At 43.3% G+C, this 20765-nt stretch overlaps 2 protein-coding genes across 2 annotated transcripts in view; both read right to left on the bottom strand.

The window, feature by feature from the left end:
* Positions 1-8532, bottom strand: part of AGK (acylglycerol kinase) — a 43114-nt gene extending 34582 nt beyond the window's left edge. The window contains exon 1 of the mRNA XM_054077512.1: positions 8359-8532. Within this exon, the coding sequence (XP_053933487.1) occupies positions 8359-8468 (110 nt within the window). The 5' untranslated portion in view covers positions 8469-8532. The remainder of the gene's footprint in view (positions 1-8358) is intronic.
* Positions 8533-14705: 6173 nt separating this feature from the next.
* TMEM178B (transmembrane protein 178B) overlaps positions 14706-20765 on the bottom strand; it is a 253229-nt gene continuing 247169 nt past the window's right edge. The window contains exons 4-5 of the mRNA XM_054053610.1: positions 15709-15805; positions 14706-14738 (exon numbers count right to left, since the gene is read on the bottom strand). Of these exons, the coding sequence (XP_053909585.1) occupies positions 15726-15805 (80 nt within the window). The 3' untranslated portion in view covers positions 14706-14738; positions 15709-15725. The remainder of the gene's footprint in view (positions 14739-15708; positions 15806-20765) is intronic.

The following is a 20765-nucleotide window of genomic DNA, read 5'->3' as shown; positions in this document are numbered from 1 at the left end:
ATAAGATTTCGGTGATCTTTTTGTACTTTATTGACTAATGTAATGTACTAACAAAGCCTTTTCAACAACACTTGGACATGAGCAGATGGAAGCTGAGGGAAATTGCTGCACTGCCTTAAAGAACACAGAGATTTCTTTTGACTTGCATCATATCCACAGCAACCTAAAAATCAATTTTTATTTCACATTTCCCCAAGGGGCTTATAGACAAAACTCCAGACTTTACGCAAAACAGACGTGCAGTATTGCATCTTTTGGCCAACTCAGGGCTGCCTTCCCGCTGTGAGAATTAAGCATCACACAGCCTACAACTGGGCCAACTCGCTTAAGCAGTAAAAAATTGGGAGACGGAGAGGAACAAGCAGTGGCAGTAGGGTATGGAAAAAAAAAGATGTCCTAAGCTGAACCCACAGACAGAACTTTGACTGGTTTGACACAGATATCAGTCAATGCTGCAAGGCTGGCAGCCACTGCAACGCAGACTGTTCAGAGAACAGAGCAGGTTTACACCAAAGCAAGGAATCAACAGAGAAAGAAAGGACAAACAACTGCCCAGAGCTCACCGCACACCAGCCATGAAAGCACAACATCCATACAACCTGCTTGAACAGGGGCTGTTCTGATCATCTGCAACATCCCTGATGCAGGACTGGTGGGCACTGCTCCAGTCCAAAGAGTTTTCAGCTAAAACAGGGAATCAGCAATCTTGTATTTAAGCACACAGATCCACACAATTTAGTACGTATGCTCCTCCGGTGGAGACTGAATCCTCTGCCCAAGTGCCAGCAGTGGCCAGAGTTGAAAGGATGGTTCCCATGCTGAAAGCTCAGCCAGGGCAGCAATGAACTCAACAAGGAGAAGGCAGCAGAACTCCAACCAAAGAAGCTGCTTGAGGCCCACAGCTGCAGCAAAGGGAAGCCTTCATCTTAGAGCAAACCAAAGCAACACCTTTAAAAGTGACCATACTACAAATGTACAAAGAAGCTCAGGTGCAAGAGCTCATTTAAAAAAATATTATCAGCATTAAATCTAAGACATTTAACTACAGTCAAGCAATAAGAAGACAAAAAGCTCTCCAGCACAGCATCCACATCAAAACACAGAGCTTTGTGAGGAGAAACTTTACCAAAGCTGTGTGTGTGGGATCACTCCTCAAGAGATATAACAGAACCCTGAAAAGAGATTTTTTTCTCTTAGCAGAGGGCTTTTTGGCTGCTTGCAATATAGCAAGAGCACAGCATCCTCTTTGCTGGATATCAGCATTTACTTCCAGCTTGGCTTTGGAAGGGCATGAAAGACAAATCTTAAGTTTTCAACAGCTCTAGCTCAGAATTTATACTCTCTTTTTTTAGACAAAGTTTTGATGAAATAAAGTCAGCCACTCAGGGATAAATGCAGAAAGGTGACAGAATGAGTTATCAGTTGGCAAACACACAGAGACTAACATTCAAATTATAGATAACAATAACACTCAGATTACTGGCAAGCAGTCGAAGACCCAGATGCCTTGCCAGCATTTTCTGCTAAGAAAGTCAATACTTTAACATATACTGAGTAAAACTGAGTATCTGATGAGTTCACTGCCTCAGTACAATGTCAAGGGTTCCTATCCTGACAATGGAATGATCACTTAGCCAGTGCCTCCACTGTAACACTCCGGCCAAATCCGACAATCAGTTAAGCTTATGTCTATCATGCAGAGATTAAATACCTGCTGATTTGACATAGCTGGAGAAGTGGGCCTGTGTGAACCTCATGAGGTTCAACAATGCCAACTGCAAGGTTGTACACCTGGGTCAGGGCAATCCATGGTTTCAATTCAGGCTCAGGGACGACATGATTGAGAGCAGCCCTGTGGAGAAGGACTTGGGGGTGCTCACTGATGAGAAGCTTGACAAAAGCCAGCAATGCGCGCTCACAGCCCAGAAGGCCAACCATATCCTGGCCTGCATCAAAAGAAGCGTGGCCAGCAGGGCGAGGGAAGTGATTCTGCCCCTCTGCTCTGCTCTCATGAGACCCTACCTGAAGCTTTGTGTCCAGTTCTGGAATCCCCAAAACAAGAAGGATATGGAACTGCTGGAATGGGTCCAGAGGAGGGCTACAAAATGATCAGTGGGCTGGAGCACCTCTGCTATTAGGACAGGCTAAGAGAGTTTGGGTTATTCAGCCTGGAGAAAGGGAGACCTTATAGCAACCTTCTAGTACCTGAAGGGGCTACAAGAAAGCTGGGGAGGGACTTTTTACACTGGCCCGTAGTGACAGGATGAGGAAGAATGGATTTAAATTGGAAGGGGGAAGATTTAGATGAGACATTAGGAAGAAATCCTTCATGATGAGGGTGGTGAGGTGGTGTGGCACAGGTTGCCCAGGGAAGTTGCAGCTGCCCCATCCCTGGGAGTGTTCAAGACCAGGTTGGATTGCGCCTTGGGCAGCCTGGTCTGGCGGGAGGTGTCTCTGCCCATGGCAGGGGGGTTGGAACTGTTTGATCTTTCAGGTCACTTCCAACCCAAACCATTCTATGATTCTGTGATAGCTGGTGACTCACTGCACCACCTGGGCATAAAAAGAAGAGCAGCAGCTCTATTCAGGGAAAGTGATCCAGGACATAAAGGTGAGTGGGGTTTCCAAACTTGGTGAAATTTTAGAACAACCATATGGTATCTTTATCTGTAATCAAGCTCACGCATGTATGTTAAACAGAAGTATATTACTGCATACGAGCACGTATCTGACAATCTGCATAGCCTCTAAGCTTCAACCTAGTACATTAAAGTCAGCGTCCCTCGTACCTGTAAGCATGAGTAGAGTAAAATTCATGCAATCCAGCAAAATTAAAGGGAGACAACCCCATATGTGATAAATTGAGTTTATTTTCTTACTTCTCCCAAACTGCAAGGGTACTTACTATCCCAAATGTAAGAAAATGGATTTTGAAACTCTATTCTTTTATGGGAAACAAAGTAGTTTTAAGAATCACTAAAGTTTTGTAGGAATAGCAACAGGGTTTCAGTTAACAGTAGTTCAACCAGACATAACCCTATCATATTACACATGAAAAAACCCTGCCACCTCCTGATCTATGTCTCTTCTGAAGAGGTATCTTCTGTTATATTACATACTCAGGACTGAATCACCAGTGAGGCATGGGGAATCAGCACAAGTTTTTCTCTCCACTCTTCCTTTTGATCCCCAACCCCCTTACTTTTAAATCAGTCAGTATTAGAACAAACACCTCTGAAGATGAAAGGTCAACATGCTGATCCAAAAACTAAATGCTGCATGAAGAAAGTATCACACAAGACTGGGCTAAGAAGCTCCCCAACCTTTACAGTTAAGGTCATCCACAACCTTTAGACTCATTTGATGATAAACCGTGACACTCCAGTGCCCTTCTTTTCTCTAAAGCACGAAGATGTCCACAACAGACCCCACAGCACAGTCTGCAGGGTGTAAGAGGGTATATTTCTAGGCAGGAAAGAGGCACAAATAACATCCTTCTTGTCCATATCTGTACACTTATTCATCCAAAGCCTTAAGGAAGTACTTAACAACACTTCTGTCGCTATGGGCACGTAGAGACTGACTATAGAAGAGTTGCCATTTATTTGCACGACAGATTGTTACCTACAATAGCTCTACTTAATGCAGGCATCGTAGTCTCTGCTCCAAAAGAAGAATGAACCTTGGGAAGTAAAAAAAGCAATGATCTTCTTCCAAAAGAAACATCTTAAAAAATCCAAATAAAGCCAGGAAGAGGGATGCAGGACAGGAAACAAAAATTTTCTTCAGCTGCAAATAGATGAGCAACATGTCACACAGCTAATTCCAAGAAGTCAGAGGCTAATCTTAACTGATGCTGTGCTAAAGCAAGCCCCTTCATCAGAAACTCCAGTGATGCCAGAAATGAAAGCACAAGACTTCGCTAAACCTTTAATCTGTTCTAAAAGGGCAAATATAAGTCTAATCAAGTATGCTTCATGCATAGTAATTTAGCCTCTGATGCTTATAACAGCAAAGCCTCACAGCCACCATAGCCCATATGTGGTTTCCTCACTAACCTCATCAAGTGTTGCCTGCAGCAGTTTGTGCATAGGGCAAAAGGCACCTCCCATGCTCCGCAGCATAACTGGTACATAAATAAAGAAACTGGGGAGACAGAATGTACAAAAAAGCCTCACCAAAAGCCATTATCACATTTGGAGGCAAAACAGAAGCTGTAGAGAGGGATTCTGGCCTATTCCCTGCTGTCCAGCAGCCACAAGATAAGGCCTTCACTGTGCACAGAACAGCACAGTAGGGCTGCCATACCACCTCTGAATTTCTGCATTCTTGCCATCAGGCTCTTCTGTCATTCTTCGTTTGTCTATTCCCTGGCTAAAACAATCCTCCACAGAGATCAAGGGATGGCTAAATGGTTGCTACTTTTTCCAGATAGTATTTAAATCCCTGAAAGCAGTACTTACGGCTGTGCTGTAAGTCTACATCAAAGTCACACAGAGCTGTTTGTCATCACAGGGTTTCCTACCTTGCATTTCCAATGTCTGGTAAGGAAATGCTGTATTTTCTCACAGATAAAAGGGGAGACTGAAGAATGGGATATGTGAACATTTCCCCACATCATCCAGATTAAAGCATCGTGCCTACATTTGGTGCAAACAACCTCTGAGCACTAAAATTTAGATACCAAAAGTTCCCTTTTTGTCTGTTTGCCTTTCATATTTTCCTACTTATCCACTACCATGTCACCTACGACAGCTTCACATTCCTCGTGATCACAATGCATTTTCACAGGTACTGCACAAAAGCAACTATGCAGGAAACCAGTACAGTTGAAACCAACAGTAGACAGGCATATGAACTCCCAGAAACAATGGACATAAAGGGGAGACTGGTTGTGCCTGCGCCTACTCCTAGGCTTCCTCAAGTGCCCATTCTCTATATACACAAGGAGCAGTTATAGTCTTTTTCCTTAATGCTCTATTCCAGTACCTCTCAGCCTGATGCCCTCTGCTCTTATTAGTACATGTGGAAAGAGAAGGCCAGTAAAGAGGCCACTTATGTAAGAAGGGTACCTAGGAAGGCCAAAGGCTGATCTGCCGTCAGCCAGCCCCTCACACGACTGCTGTGAGCAATTTCTTCCTCCTCGTTTTGTACACTGAGTTTATTCTTTTGGCTAAGAGGTATCTAGAACTTCAAATAATTACCCATTCACACTTCAATATTTTAGCTGAATTCAAAGCTCCAGTCATCAGAGGGAAAAGTGTAAGCTTAAGGATCCACTGACATTACATGAAGGCATCCAATAAAACCCCAACCTCTTTAGTGCAAATACTTATACTTACAACACAGCAGTATCCTATATACTACTTTTCTGTCTGTTGGGCCACGTAGGCGTACGTGCGAAACCATGACCTTGTTACCAGCACTTCCATGCAGTTATTCTCCATCTTACCATAGCCTGTCCTACAATTAGCAATCACAAGGAGAAAAGCGTGGAGGGAGAGGTTTTCTTGCTGCTTGCCCTGCAGGTAGTGCTTTAGGTTAGAAGTAAGTGATTAAAGCAGATGTACCATTCAAAACAAAGACTGATTTAATGTAACAGTCCCTAGGCAAAAGCAAATAAAGGAGAAAAGGTGTACCAACCAACATAAAGAGATTTGTTTTCCTAAGTTTTCCACTGAGGCTTTCGCAGTGTTTTAATGTAAGCAGGAAAAAAAACACTCCTAAAATCATGACTTAACAATTAAAAAGACATTAAGACAGTGACAGAATAACAGCAGCACCAAAACTTAACTATTTTTAAAAATAACTTGGCTATGCTTGCAATTTAGTCAATTGTGTTAACAATAATCTTAAGGGGCAGGGATTGAAATACAAGCCTATTTAAAAACTGTGAATTAGGACTTTGCTTACTATAAAGAACATTTGCCCCACAAACAGTGGAAACAACACCTTGTTAGGTACGACTTGTATTAGCGGCCTTGATGGGCTCCAGCAGCTGATGGGCTCCTTCCAGCTCAGTGGGTGACAACAGCAAAGCACTGGAGAGGCACAGTGCATGGCTGCTGCTGGTGTAGTGCCTCAAGAAAGACACAGGCACTCGTGCAACAGAAATCTGTCATTTTTCATAAGATGCATGGCACTATTAAAAGAAAAAAAGGAGGTTGGAACACCCATGGGCACAGGACCACCAAGCAGTGATGGCCGCCCTCAGGGCATGAAGGTGGCTTGCCATCAGGGCTGGAGCATCTCCTCTACGAGGCAGAGAGAGCTGCTCTTGTTCAGACTAGAGAAGGCTCCTTATAGCAGGCTTGCAGTACTTTAAGGGGAGCTACAGGAAAATTGGGGAGGGGCTCTTTATCAGGGACAGCAGCGATAGGACGAGAGGTGATGGTTCTAAGCTGAAAGAGGGGAGATTTAAGTTATGAGATATTAGGAAGAAATTTTTCACTGTGAGAGTGGTGAGGCATTGGCACAGTTTGCCCAGGGAAGCTGTGGATGTCCCATCCCTGGAGGTGTTCAAGGCCAAGTTGGATGAGGCCTGGAGCAACCTGATTTAGTGGAAGGTGTCCTTGCCCATAGCAGGAAGGCTTGGAACTGGATGATCTTTAAGATCCCTTCCAACCGAAACCATTCTATGATTCTAGGAGGTGCAGGCGTAGGGCCTTTGGTTTCATTCTTCCTTGTAATGCTGGTTAAAAGCAAGCAAGCCAATGACACACACTAGATGACAGCATATTTTTTAAGTTGGAAGAGAGAAATCATAGAATCGTAGAATGGATTGGGTTGGAAGGGACCTTAAAGACCATCTAGTTCCAACCCCCCTGACACAGGCTGGGACACCTCCCACTGGGTCAGATTACTCCAAGCCTCATCCAACCTGGCCTTGAACACTTTCAGGGAGGGGACATCCACATTTTCTCTTCCTCTCCAACAGGCTGCAAAATTACCCAAGCCACCCTGACAACACCTCTGCTTAAAGCTACCATGTAAACTGGCCCCAGACTTACAACAAGGCCACAATGGGAAGTCTTGAGGCACTGTGCCTTCCCAAGCTTATGGCTGCTGGAGGGGCTACAAGCAGAGCCCTCCACTTGACAGGAGCCCACCTTAGCCAGAGGGCCCTGCAGCCAGGGCATCCGAGTGTCACTGAGATTGGGAAAAGAAACTTCTTAACACAAATTGGCGGTCTTGAAAAGCAAGCATTCTTTTAATACGGTACCAGATAAATGGGGGGATTGATCTTCCTACCATATATGCTGACGACTACAAGTAGCAGATTTTTAATACAATGAATTTATACATATTATATTTCTTGTAAAAATCATGCATATTAATCACATTTTCCAATACTAATTATAATAGGTGTCCCCCTCCTCATGCACGTGGATCTGAGGTCTGCAAAGCAGCCCCCCACTCCACTTCATTGGCATCTGGTCCCCTTTCAAGTTTCCACGTAAGGTTTGAAATGAGGGTTATCTTGACCTCCCATCTTCATAGAATCATAGAATGGTTTGAGTTGGAAGTGACCTGAAAGATCATCTACTTCTGACCCCCCCGCCATGGACAGGGACACATCCCACTAGACCAGGCTGCCCAAGGCCCCATACAACTTGGCCTTGAACACCTCCAGGGATGGGGCATCCACAACTTCCCTACGCAACCTGTGCCAGTGCCTCACCACTCTCATTGTGAAGAATTTCTCCCTAACGTCCAATCTAAATCTTCCCCCCTTCCAATTTAAAGCCATTCCTCCTAGTCCTATCACTCCATGCCTTTGTACAAAGTCCCTCCCCAGTTTTCTTGTCCTTCTTTTGGTTTTGGCTCCTGAAATGCTGGCCAGATGTCAGTCTTCTGCAGCACTCATAGTTTTTATTCCTTAAGTATCACAAAACGGATACTTTCCTATCCATTGATTCCCGTGTCTTGGTTAGGCAATAGCTCGGGCGCTGCCTCCACACAGCAGCTTAGAGGGGCTGCCCAGTACCTGAAGGGGCTACAGGAAGGCTGGGGAGGGACTGTTTACAAAGGCTTGTAGTGATAGGCAATGGGTATAGACTGGAGAGGGACAGATTTAGACGAGACATAAGGAGGAATTTCTTCACGATGAGAGTGGTGAGGCACTGGCACAGGTTGCCCAGGGAAGATGCGGATGCCCCATCCCTGGAGGTGCCCAAGGCCAGGTTTGATAGGGCCTTGAGCAGCCTGGTCTAGTGGGAGGTGTCCCTGCCCATGGCAAGGCAGTGGAATTAGATCGTCTTTAAGGTCCCTTCCAATCCAAACCACTCTATGAGTCCATGGTCCCGCTCTCCCGCCCACCTCCCGCTGCTCACCCCCCCCCCCCCATCCCACGATTACCAGTGTTTCCCATAGAGCCAGTTCCCTCCCCAGCTCAGCAGGCAGACCCCCAGCGTAGTTTTCTTCCAGTGGTTCCTCAGGGCCGCCAGCACCCTCCCGGCCCTGGCCATGCTGCCCGTGGACGAACAGGCGGTCCGGACGCGCCTCGCTCCGCTCCCGCCTCGGCTCGGCTGGAAACGGCGCCCCCGGCACCTCCGTTCCGGCTCCAGGCATCGAGCCGGGGCTGGCAGACCCCGCCTGGGTCACTGCGTCCCTCTCTTGAGCCTCAGGTGACCCCCAGTGAGACCGAAAATGCCGGCAAATAAATCCCCTGAGACTCGTTCTGGAGTGCTAGAAAGCAAACACCCTTTATCAGGGCTGGGCAGCACGAGGAGCCATCTCCATCAGTCGTGTGCAGGGAGACAAGAGCCGGTTACAGAATCTTTAAGATCTCTCCCGACCCAAACCGTTATATGATTCTATGAAGGACCTGGGGGCTGCCATTTAGGCCCCACTGAAGGGATGAACACGTGCACTGAGAGAAATGTCTCCAACCATGTGTGGAAAGCAGACCGTCCTTGTAAGGATGACATGCAGCCATCAAGAACATGAATGTCCCGCCAGGCAAAGGTGGAGACACAACCAAGTGGCAAGACCTGACTTCATGTCGGGAAAACTTTGGGACAATACAATGGTGGTGGCCTATTCTAGCCTTAACTCTAGCAGCATCTGATCCATGATGCCTGACAGATGGTGAACAGCCTCGGAGATTTTGGAAAAGTGCTGAGTGGAGGCTTGCGTGACTAATATTCAGAGAGATCCCATCCATATCCAGAGAAGGGCAATGAAGCTGGTAAAGGGTCTGGAGCACAAATCTTATGAGGAACAGCAGAGAGAACAGAGGTTGTTTAGTCTGGAGAGGAGAAGGCTAAGAGGAGACCTTATGGCTATCTATAACTACCTGAAAGGAGGTTGTAGTGAGGTGGGTGCTGGTGGGTGCTCTCTTCTCCCAGGTAACAGCGATAGGATGAGAAGAAATGGCCTCAAGTTGCATCAGAGGAGGTTCAGGTTGGATATTAGGAAAAATCTCTTTACTAAAAGAGTGATTAAGCATTGGAACAGGCTGTCCAAGGAAGTAGTGGAGTTATCATTACTAGAGGTGTTCAAAAAGTGTGCAGATGTGGCACTTTGGGACATGGTTTAGTAGGCATGGTGGTGTTGGGCTGATGGTTAGACTTGATCATCTTAGAGGTCTTTTCCAACCATAATGATTCTATCATTCTATGAAGAGAGATGTGAGGCCATTCTAAATGAACCATTGGCTAAAAAAGTGGTACAAGGAAGCAATGCTGCTTTTCTGGGCCCCTTCTTGACGGGGACCTAGGCTTGAGAACTCAGGACATCAAGGATGCAAGCTGGTGGGGACCAGTAGGTAAGGGTAATGAACATAATGCTGGACAGAACTTTTTTTTCAGAATATTTTTCCCTCTTGCAAAATGCTGTCTTCAGCAAAATGCGAACATTTACAAAACCAGCAAAGTCAATAAAATGGTTTTCACAAATCTTTCTGTTTAATGATGTGTGAATGGGATGTGTGTAATAATGTAAGCGAGCTACTTTAAGCCAAATTTGGCATTCTGAGTATGCAAAACTCCGTTCTGCAAATATCAAGCTGATGCAGAATAAGGTCCAGAAGACACTCTGCTGTTAGTGATAAGGAAAGTAGATTAAACCCTATGGATTTGTTTCCCTGCTGTATTTTTGGTTTTCTTTTCATTTTGTAGAGTAGAAAATGCAGGATTTGCTTTTCCAAAAAAAACTTTAAATGATCAGTTACTGATGAATATTTCAGGCATACCCTCATCTAGTAGCCATCACTTCCCACTTAAATATTCTGTGTTCGTCTGTCCATTGCATCTCAGTGTGCTGAGTGCTATAGCAGTGCACTTGGTGCGCTGCTGAATGTTCCAGGTGGTGTGATTAAATGTCCTCCCTTTTTTTTTTTGACACCGTCCTACTTTTTGTGATGATTCAGGTGGTGTGGCCAACTGCTAACAGCAACAGTAGCAACAGATAGAGGCACTCTCATCCTTCTTTCCTTAGCTTGTGAAAAGGTTGTGTGCTGATAAATAGTTTTCAAATTCATAATTCTCATGAGGTGCCACAAATAATTTACAAGCATTTGTAAATTCGTGTTTTGCCACCAAGTCTACTGAGTACAGTTGTGCTTATTAAAGATGCTTCCAAAACAAGCCTGAATTTTTAAAATAAAGCCTCTTTAATACACCAATACGTGTCTGGAGCAGTCAGAAAAATTCTTGAATGTTTCTAAGATGGCTGAATGGAAATTTTCCTGAGATTATATGCATGAAAACACATTAGAATTAGTATAAATGCAAAAATTTAGCTCAAATACTAGTTGTATTTCAACATCCCTAGCAGAGGGATGTGACCCTGCTCTGACCAGTGTGGCTGGACTGAATGAGCTTCAGGTGTCCCATCCGACCTCCATCTTTTTGATATTGTGTGACTTTACCTCAGAATTTGGGCTGGTGATTTGGAGATGGGGTTTTTTGAAATGAACTGTCCTTAGAAGAGAGAAATACAAACAGGCAACAATGACAGATTGTGCACTTCTCTCATTACTTGGCTTTACTTAGGATGCAGTGTCCATTCTGAAATCCCTGCTGGCAAACACGTGTGTCCTAGTTTTCAGTTATGGCTGTCTGATCACCCTCAAGGTAGATCACACCTGCTGTGCTGCTGCAGGTACCGGGTACTTCTCCTTTTATCTCTCATAGTATCTGCATGTCCAGTCGATAGAAGTAGGTATTACAGTGTATACAATAGAAAATGAGAGGATAAAGGGTTGATCTCAAACATCCTCTAGATTATATGCTATAGCCATTTTTTAGGCCAAGTAAAATGATCACTACCTTTTTAGAAACTGATCAGAGGAGACTGGAATGTGTGTTTTGTTTTCTTATGATTGCTAGATGGTTTGTGTGAAAAAGAATGATTGAAAAATTGCCCTGCAACTCTAATACTTGACTGGTGACATGTCACCTAAAATTATCACACAAGTTGTGTGTGAAGACAGGTGAGTGCCTCATCCTGGTTACTCATGGCTGACCCATTTCTGAGAAGCAATTTTTTATCATCTTGTCTCTATCATCAGTTCCAAGCCCGCTAGCAGAAGAAGCCACAGATGCGTGACCATGCCTCAGGGATGTATTTGTAACTTTAGGAAAGTCATATGCTCAACCATCTCAGTTCTCTTCTTAGCCAGAGAACACGGGTGCAAGAGTAGAGAATTTTTTTCTCTACTACTTGGCAATGCCCTACAGGTGACAAGGCCAGAGAATGATTTAGTCTCCTTTTCTGCCTGGCATAATCTGTCCTCAAGTCCTCACATCAGCTAACTCATCTGGGTTGCTGCTTTTATCTCATGGCTATTTCTTTGGGAACGGGATCGAACATATGCAATTATTTTACTGAAGTCAGTTGTTTCATACTTGGTATGTAGTTTTGAGTGGGACCTTTGAAATCAGGAACAGAAGTCCTGTTCACAGCCACCACTGAAAACCTGTGGCTTTCATGGTCTGAAAGCTAGTTGTAGCCATATGGTCTGTAGGTAAGCCTCATATGGCTGAACTGGGTGACCCCATCCTACATCTCCAGTAAATCCTATATCAGCACTGTAGAAAGCAGAGGAGAGGTTTTGCATGATGGTAATATGAGGGAGATGTGCCTATGTGTCTATGAAAGAAAGGGACATTCTCAGTCCAGTGTAGTCAATCTGTTGTCTTTACAGCAATGGTGAATTGAGAGCCCCTCTGCCTGCTGGTTATTCTGGCACACATGACTCACCTAAGAATGGGCTGAGGGTGTCAAATAGCAGTGCTGTCAACCACATCTCCTGCCATCATGGTGATTGTGTGTCTTCAGTTGTTTCCTTACAAGTAAAATGCAAATAGCCAATTGTATTGCAAAAAGAACAGTTTTCTTGCTGTGTAGGAGCTGCATGTTTGCCACACCGACGTAAGTTCATGTTCCTGCCAGACCAAGGCAGCGTTATTTCTGGTTGTAGTCTGTAGACACCCATCCACAGACCTCCCCCCTTCCCCACACCTCACTGCCCCCACTGCTTTTTACACATGATTAATATCCTTGCTGCTAGAGTGACAGGGAAGTGCATCTTCTTTTGACACACAACCTTCAAGCTTTTGTGCAGCCTCCGAGAAAAACCCTAGACTCTAAATCTCTCCATGCCTCCAGCTTTTCTCTCCCCAGAAGCCTTGGGCATAGGCTGGGTTGCACAGACTGCTCTTTCTGCCCCTGTCTGATGGGGTTCCTGTACTAGCTGAAATCTCTGGCGGGCTTCCCAGTCAGTGTTTCTCTGCTTCTCTTCTCCAGGTTTTATGTTGAGGTCCTGAAGCTGGTTTTCCACCATGTGGCCTGGGTCCCTCTCCATTCCTTTCCATTCCAGCCCTGGCCACCATGCTGTGCAAGAGAGGGCAGTGCTGCAGCCACTGAAGAGAAAGCTAATCAAAGAAAGTTCCTGCCTGTGAGAGCAGGGAAAGTTCATGATGGATTCTCTTGCCCTCATTTCCAGCTCTGCCTGGAGGTGTGAGTCCCCAGGGTAGTCGTGTCTGCAGTCAGTGCCTGCTCCACTGGCTTGGAGAAAGATCTGAATCATGCTGTCTGGGTTTTTGGTTGGGTAACTCAGAGAAACTCTGCATGAGAATAATCTCTCCACTTTCCCCCCCTCCACACGCTTCCTGGGCTCTCTGTAACCAGAACATGACATAAGCTTCACTCTCCCTAGAAGGAAGTTCAGGAGCGTCTAGCATATTTCTACAGCAAACCCCACCACCTTTTTACACATGACTGAGCTATTACACAGAAATATTCCCCAATTCTCAGAGTTTATTAACTGTTTTTTTTCCAAGGGGATGAATAGAGATATTCACAGCTTTTGAACAGCAGCAGAAACCCATTAAATTGCTCTGTGGCAATCTTGTCAGGAAATTGTTCCTTTAGCAGAGACACATTTCACAACGCTCTGCACTTATTTCCAACCTATTTGGATTCAGTAAATGCGGGTGCCATTGGCATTAGGGTGGTCAGCCATGGACCCTAAGTTTTAAACGTGGCAGGGCGACAGACAAAAATTTCTCTAAGCTTGTGGTTTCAGGGCTGGCCAGAGATATTAAGTTGTTCCCAGCACCAGTTAGATCTCCTCTGGGTCTGCTTTGAAAGACAGAAGAAGGACAGTCCTCCGAGGCTGAGATTTATCCGTTTACCCAGCAGCACAAACCTCTGCAGAGAAAAATCAGTAGCAGCTCCTGTGCTAATACTAGCTACTCTACAGTCTGCTTTTTAGTGAAGGTCTCAGCAAGAGCTATAGTGAAGACATCAGTTTCGTTACTGGTACAGGTTCCTACCTTTAAGAAAGTCTTTCTGGCCCAGACTACAGTCACTCATCTCTGAGCTGATGCTATTACTATGGTGCTGTTACCTATCAAGGGTCTCTGCGAAGGAAATAGTATGATACAGGGAGAAACAGAGAAGGAGAGACAACAAATGCATAGTGTAGATGTGCTCACAGGATGTACATGCCTCTCTAATAACACCTGTTTGAGAAGGAGGTGGCCATCATCCAGCATGCTGGTAACACCTAACATCTCCTGGGTTTACACCTGCAAGCAGATGTTTTCACTTCTCCAGACAGAACCTGAGAGGGTGATTTAAACGCTGAGAATCTCCACTCAGGCATTTTGCTACTGGCAGAGATTAACGCTCATTGTTTGATAAGTATATAAATAAATAAATAAATAAATCGTATTGTCTCAATTTATCCCTGTTGTACAGCTGGATGAGAGAGCAGATACCAAATTAAGGCTTTTATACTGTTTCTTGTTTTCAGTGCATGCAGTAATGTGATGTTACATACTGCTTACCTATGTTTTCATTAAGACATCACCTACCTGAAAATCCAGCTGCTGCCATACACCATCCTGGTTGCATCCTATAACTGGATGATCTTATATTCAGAAGACCTCTTGAAAACTGGTAATACATCTATAGCAATGATTCATTTTTCACTGAGGTAGTGACATCCTAATCTATGGACCAGATGGAGTGGGGGCTTGGCCAATTTTAATCAAAGAGCAACAGCCACAGTTTGAGTGAAAGAGAGATTCCCAGTTGGTTTCCTATTAAATGTTCCTATTTTCATTTTGTTTTGACTCAGTTGTGTGCATCACCATGGCCCACTGAACACATCTGGCTGACACCTTACACAGTGTACCCAGCACATTACTATGTTTTCTCAAAGTTTCTCTTCTTCCAAAGTCAGTGGCAGTGCTTTGTGATGACAAGTTGTTTTATCCTTGTCCCTAGGTAGAGTTGGAGGAACAACAGAATCAGTTGCAGGCAAGGCAGGCTGAGAAAATCCATCATTGTAACGACAAACCACTCCCATTCCTCTTCACCAGCGAAATATCTTTGCTTCTGTAGCAGCTAGATTAATTTGTCTTGGATTCTGGAGCACAAAATATGACCATTTAGGAACAGTATAATCCTGCTGAGTTACTATAAATTTGTCTGGTCAGTCCCTGCCAAAATATATATGCCACATCTAATACTGATAATGACCTTTGCTTATGAATTGTTACTGGCCATCAGTCTGTGGAATAAAATGTTTAATGTTTTCAGGTGTTAGTAAATGCATCACTGTACTTTGATTATTTTTTTTATAATTATTTAAATTGGAATAAATTTTTATAGTCTGCTCTTTTATTGTCTCCCAGCTTTTAACTGTTTCAAAGGTCACATTTTTGCTTGTCCCTTGAGAAAAATTTGCTCAACTTACAGGTCCTGTCTTGTATTCAATTTCCCTAGGATTTGGAAGTCATTTCAGAGTTCTTCCAGACATGTTTTCTGTATAAACTCTGTAGCATTTTCAGCAAATGTATTTCAACAAGTACTGTGGCTAGTTTAGTTTTTGCACAGTTTTTACATTGCATTTATCTTCCTTCCGGAGAGTTACTAGACAATACAGTTCTTTAAATTGTTGTTATTAATTGACATGCTAATTATGATACAGACATTGCTTTTGAATCCCATATATTTTCTTTCATTGTATTCAATGCATTTTCTTTGAGTTCCTATCACATTGTGATCTAGTGCCAGCTCAAAGACTGGCTTTGCTTTTCATGCTGTTTAGACATTCTTTTCACTTGGTATGTGGCTTTAAAGATGTATTTTAAGATGATGATGGGGGCAATGTAAGGCTCTGGAACTTTATGCTAGATTAGAATAGCCCTCTATTTTACATTAAATTAAAGTGGTTTGAGCCACACTTACTAGCCACTACTTGATAGCTATGTTCTCCAAATGCACTGGTGCTGTTGAATCCATTTATAGGACATCTTTGCCTGCTTTGTTTTCTTGCTTTCCCTCTCTAAGAACAGATGGGAAAAATAATTTAAGTACTGAATAACATAAGGTACCTGGAGTAAAGTAAATTAAGGAAATACCATGACTGAAAGAGTGAAGCTGTTAAACTGCCATCAGGATTTTTACAATTAAGAATTAACAGAGGAGATAAGCTTTGCTAAGAGACAAGAATCTCTCGGTCCAGAGTGAATCTTGCAGAGCATGGCCGGGGCTCTGACATTACGGATACATGGAGAATCCCATGTTATACAAAGCGGGCGACTCAAGATGTCTAACATGTAAACCAGTTTATGTATTTATGTGCACTGTAGCAGATAATATAAGTTGGGATCATGTCCACTGTGCGACAAAAGATGGAAGGAGTACAAGGTGTTACATTGCCTTGCAAAAGCATGTGAATACTAGCAGAAGGAATACAGAAAATAGATAAAGAAAACAAGGAGAGCACCACTTGGTTAGATAAAATTATATAGCAAAAATGCACAATGCAGCAGACAAAGATGAAATGGTCCACCTGGAAGAAAATGGGACATTTATTTTTTTTTCACTGTTACACAAAAGCAAATCTGTCACCAGAAATACATTTAGAAGACTGGTAGGAGAGACACACGTAGCAGAAAGTAACTAGGGAAAATGGCATGGACAGTGACAAGCTTATTAAGCACCAAGAAGTATGTGAACAAAACTGGAAAATAAATGTGAAATATATGGAAAGGGCATAATTTATAATATTGACCCAGATCTCAACTGAATACAGAGCAGATGTGGAAGAGTTACTTTCCTTTCCTCTCATTCTGCCACCTCCTCCTTGCAATTCTTTTCTTTGTCAGAGATAAAGAGGAGATGTTAGTAGGATCATTAGGTAGAAGATTTTAGAATAGGTACTGTCATATTCCATTTTGTAGGGATAAAGTACAGTATTTTCTAACAGACAAAACTAAGCAAATAAAGTGGAAAATTCTTAATAATGTATGAAGAAATAACATTAACATAAAAAGCTGAATGAGTGGATCATGGGTGAGATGATGGAGGAAAGCCCATCCACGTAGACAAGGAAAACATATAAAAATTCGTTGGGAAGGTTGGTAACATAGAGGCATTAGCTCCCAATCTAACTGCTTGCAGCAACCACCTAGAGCACTGCTGCACAGTGATGTTTAATGGATGTGTAATGTCAATATTAATACAGTCTGAGAAACTGAAGGGCTTGATTAGGGGCTCTGTTCCAATGGTTCATAGCGCGAGAGTTAAGTTATGCACTTATTTCTCCAAGGACACTGTTAGTGGTGCTGCAAAGCTGTGTTCAAAGCTGCAAAACAGTGACTTCTGTGCCGCAGATGCCTATGAAATATGATGTCAGCATGTTCTAGTAAGTAAAGAGATTAATTCACAGAAAACAGTGTTTGCTGAAATTGGCCATGCCACACTCACTGAGATGTTTAAGCCAGTTCCTCCTGGGAATTACTGCTTGCAGTTAAATGCACAGCTAGCAAGCATTTGAGGGGCCCAGATCCCCTACCAGCTCTGTGTATAAATGTAGCAGGAACATCTTAGAGTTAGATTTTGTATTTAATGATCTGACTTAGAAAAACAACTGACCAAATATCTCTACCGACTTTGGACAAAACATGGGCTGTGATAGCCAAAGATATAGCTGAGGCTGAGACCATGGATAAATAGACTTATTAGCAGAATTACTATTTAAAATTATGTAGAAACTCTCATTAGTTAAGATCAAAATGGATGTGTGAAGGTTCTTCAGGGACTGAAAAATCTAAGCTAAGAGCCAGGAAAATATTCCACAGACCATTAAAGACACTGAGGAAACTGGTAAAACTCACCACATATACTGAATATGTAGGCAATTTAGATGGTCATTTGGATGGCGGAGGGCAAGCTGAGGAGCTGTGTATCTGCTTGTGTGTGTGTATGATACCATCACTTTAAGAAGATGGTGGAACATGACCAGCTATGTATTGACTGAAGATTGTCATCTCCAGCACAAAACTAAATACGTAATCATCTCCAAATTCAACAAAGGAGGGAGAATGGGGACAATGTGTCTATTGTTTCATCCAGGAGAGCTGAGCAGCCACGAGATCTGCAGGTTCATGGCTATGCACCTACTTTGTCCCAAGCCATCATCACAGATCAAAGCAGCAGCAGTAGATTCCTTGCGCTAATGCTGATCCTGAAATGTCACTAATCATCCACTTATAGAGGAAGATATGGTCTTAAGGCTACAGCTTTTTTTGCCTGTTAGTACTGTGTTGTCAGGCTTTTCTTGCTTTACACACAGGTGATGGGAGCTAGAAAAGACGTAAGGCAGAGCTTTTGAAAGCCAGGCACAGTTTGATCACTTGGACTAGTCAAAACCTCGTAGTTCATGACCCAAAGCATTTACAGGAGTCACGTGTGATGTCTGTAAATACGTTGGTTCTTCTCAGGTATGGGTGCTGAGTTTCACCTCCACCACCACATCCTGGGCTGTGGGGAACCACAGTTGCTTGCCCACTCACATCCTATGCAAGTCTTTGTCCTATAGCTTCACAAGTGGAGCCTGGACCAAGCATCAGACACCAGGTGTTTCACCATGATGAAATGTGTATCCTGGTAATTTCGGAATAATCATATCTTTGGTTAATAGCCAATGATATCTTCCCTCGCCAAGTTTATTTACTCCATGACATAGTTACTGTGTTTTAAACAGAAATCACCCTCAAGTTATCATCTAATTATCTTCTCATCATTCTGCAAATCTGTTTCATATTACCAATAATCTTATTACTGCAACTGCAACATTCATTAAGCAAACAGAGGACAATAAAAATACATACAATAATCGCAATTAAATTAAGTTTGAATCTCACAGTGAAAGATGGGTAATTCAGGAGCAGATTGTTCTCATTGATCTTTGCCCATTATTTTCTGAAAAAGATTTAAATAGCTCAAGAAAATCCTATTTCAATTACAGAGTTCTTTTCTAGAGTTTGGCCTTTTTATGTGACCCCGTAATCAAAAAATGACACAGTCAGGACCAGAGATGGTCACGGAACACTCTTTGTGTGTGGAGAGATCTCTCAGCAGAGAAAACATTGCTGGATTCCCATGGCAAACACCAGTCCCTGTACAGGCCAGCCTGGGAAACTGTCAGGAAATGGTGAAGCTGATGTACTGGATGGTCTCGTGTGCAACTAGAAAGCCATCACATTCTTCTTGACACATACAGAAGCTCCTCATGTTGTGCTGAGCAAAGTAAGACCACAGAACAGTTCTGGTCCATCCTTATTTAAAGATCAGGGACCTGATCCTCAGCTTGTGGAAGTAAATGGAAATAGATTCATGGAGAAGAGACAGCTAGATTTTCAATCTGTCGTTGCCTATCAGACATGCCAGGTTATATTTAGCTCTGTTACACCTGCACAGAGCCACTTGAACATGTATCAAAACAATTCCCATCCCTAGCTTTGATCCACACTGTCTAGTCCAAAAACAGATCCTCATTTGTCTCATTTTGTAAAATAACTGCTGACAAGTGTAAGGTTGTTTTTTTTTTTTTTATCAGCTGCAAATTCATGAAAATATATTTGGAACATTTTATGGGTACATTGCACACCTGATGGAAACATTTATGACTGCTTACTCTCTGGGTAGATAAAAAATATCCTCATCCAACTTCACTATTTTTATCAATTCCGTTCTTATGAGGTTTTATTTCTGAGTATCACAGATGGGTTTGTGACCTCTTTGGTATGCTCAGCCAAATGGCTGAAAAAGAAATCCACCCCTTGGGTAAAGTAGATTTCATTAAATCAATGAAGGGATGATATCTTATATGCATGTGTGTATGACCAAATTATTGTGTGAGAGAAAGGTAAGGGAGACAGAGGTGTCTAGATTTAATTTGGACTTGGGAGAAGTTATTGGTCATTGCCTTTTTATGCTGGTCCAGCCCCTTTATACTTTGTACTTCTCCAAACTGAAATCCCTTTTAGTTTTACTATGCAATTTTTCATTTACCTCAGCAATTCAGTATTACTACTGCAAATATAGTAGAAATATAGAGGTATCCAGTTACATTTTTCAGGAAAGTAGGCAAAGGCACAGCAAATAAAGTTTTTTTTAAAAAATACAGAACTCTCCTAAGTTCATAAAGAATGAATAAAATGGGAAGTTGGAGGATAGCATCCTACTCCTGCTGGTAAAACTGCCTGTAAATCCCTTGTCCTTTTCCTATTTGTGTTGTGTGTCTCTCCTGTCAGGGCTACACATGCCTCTGATGTATGCAGCCAATTTTAGGAGAAATAAGTGTGGTCCTAGGCCAGAAGGGCTCCCACTATGCTGTTAGAAGTAACACAAGTCTTCCAGCCTATGAAGAGGAACAAGAGGTCGAAGCTTCCCCCCGTGCTCGGCTCCCCCATAACTCACATGCTGTGCTGCACACTGCTAGCATTTGTTCTGCTGAGACGCTGCCCGAGCTCAGTCAGGAGATGCAAAAATGCAATCATCTTAAATAAAACCACCCAACTGCCCTGGTTTAGCTCTGTGGTTAGGAGTCATCTGTCAGCCCAGTGCCCTGTCTGGCTGCAGGTTCCACTCAGGACTCTATTTAATCATCCCCCTGCCTGGTAACAGGACACCTTTACTTTGTCCAGGGCTGCTGAGGAGGAGAGATGTTTCTTTTTTTCAGAGAGGAGTTTCTGATCTCCAGCACCCTCACGCTGCTGAATGGGGGCTCCCTAAGGAGCAGAATTTGTAGGAGATTCCTTTCTAGCCAATTCTCCTCAGGGCTGCAGCGGGATGCAGGAGCAGAGCAATAACTCCCAGCTCTCAGTGTGGTTCACAAGCTTGGAAATGAACCACAGAATTGGAAATCAGTAACGTGCTTCTTCCTGGCCACTTGCTTGGTGCGGTGGAAGTGAAACAGCAGACTCTTGGGAATGAGGGTTGCCCTCAACCTCCTC

Source organism: Cuculus canorus, chromosome 1, assembly GCF_017976375.1.
Source record: "Cuculus canorus isolate bCucCan1 chromosome 1, bCucCan1.pri, whole genome shotgun sequence".
In the NCBI taxonomy this organism is placed as follows: Eukaryota; Metazoa; Chordata; class Aves; order Cuculiformes; family Cuculidae; genus Cuculus; species Cuculus canorus.
Note: the sequence above shows the minus strand (reverse complement) of the source record. Positions and strands in the feature narration are given on the sequence as shown.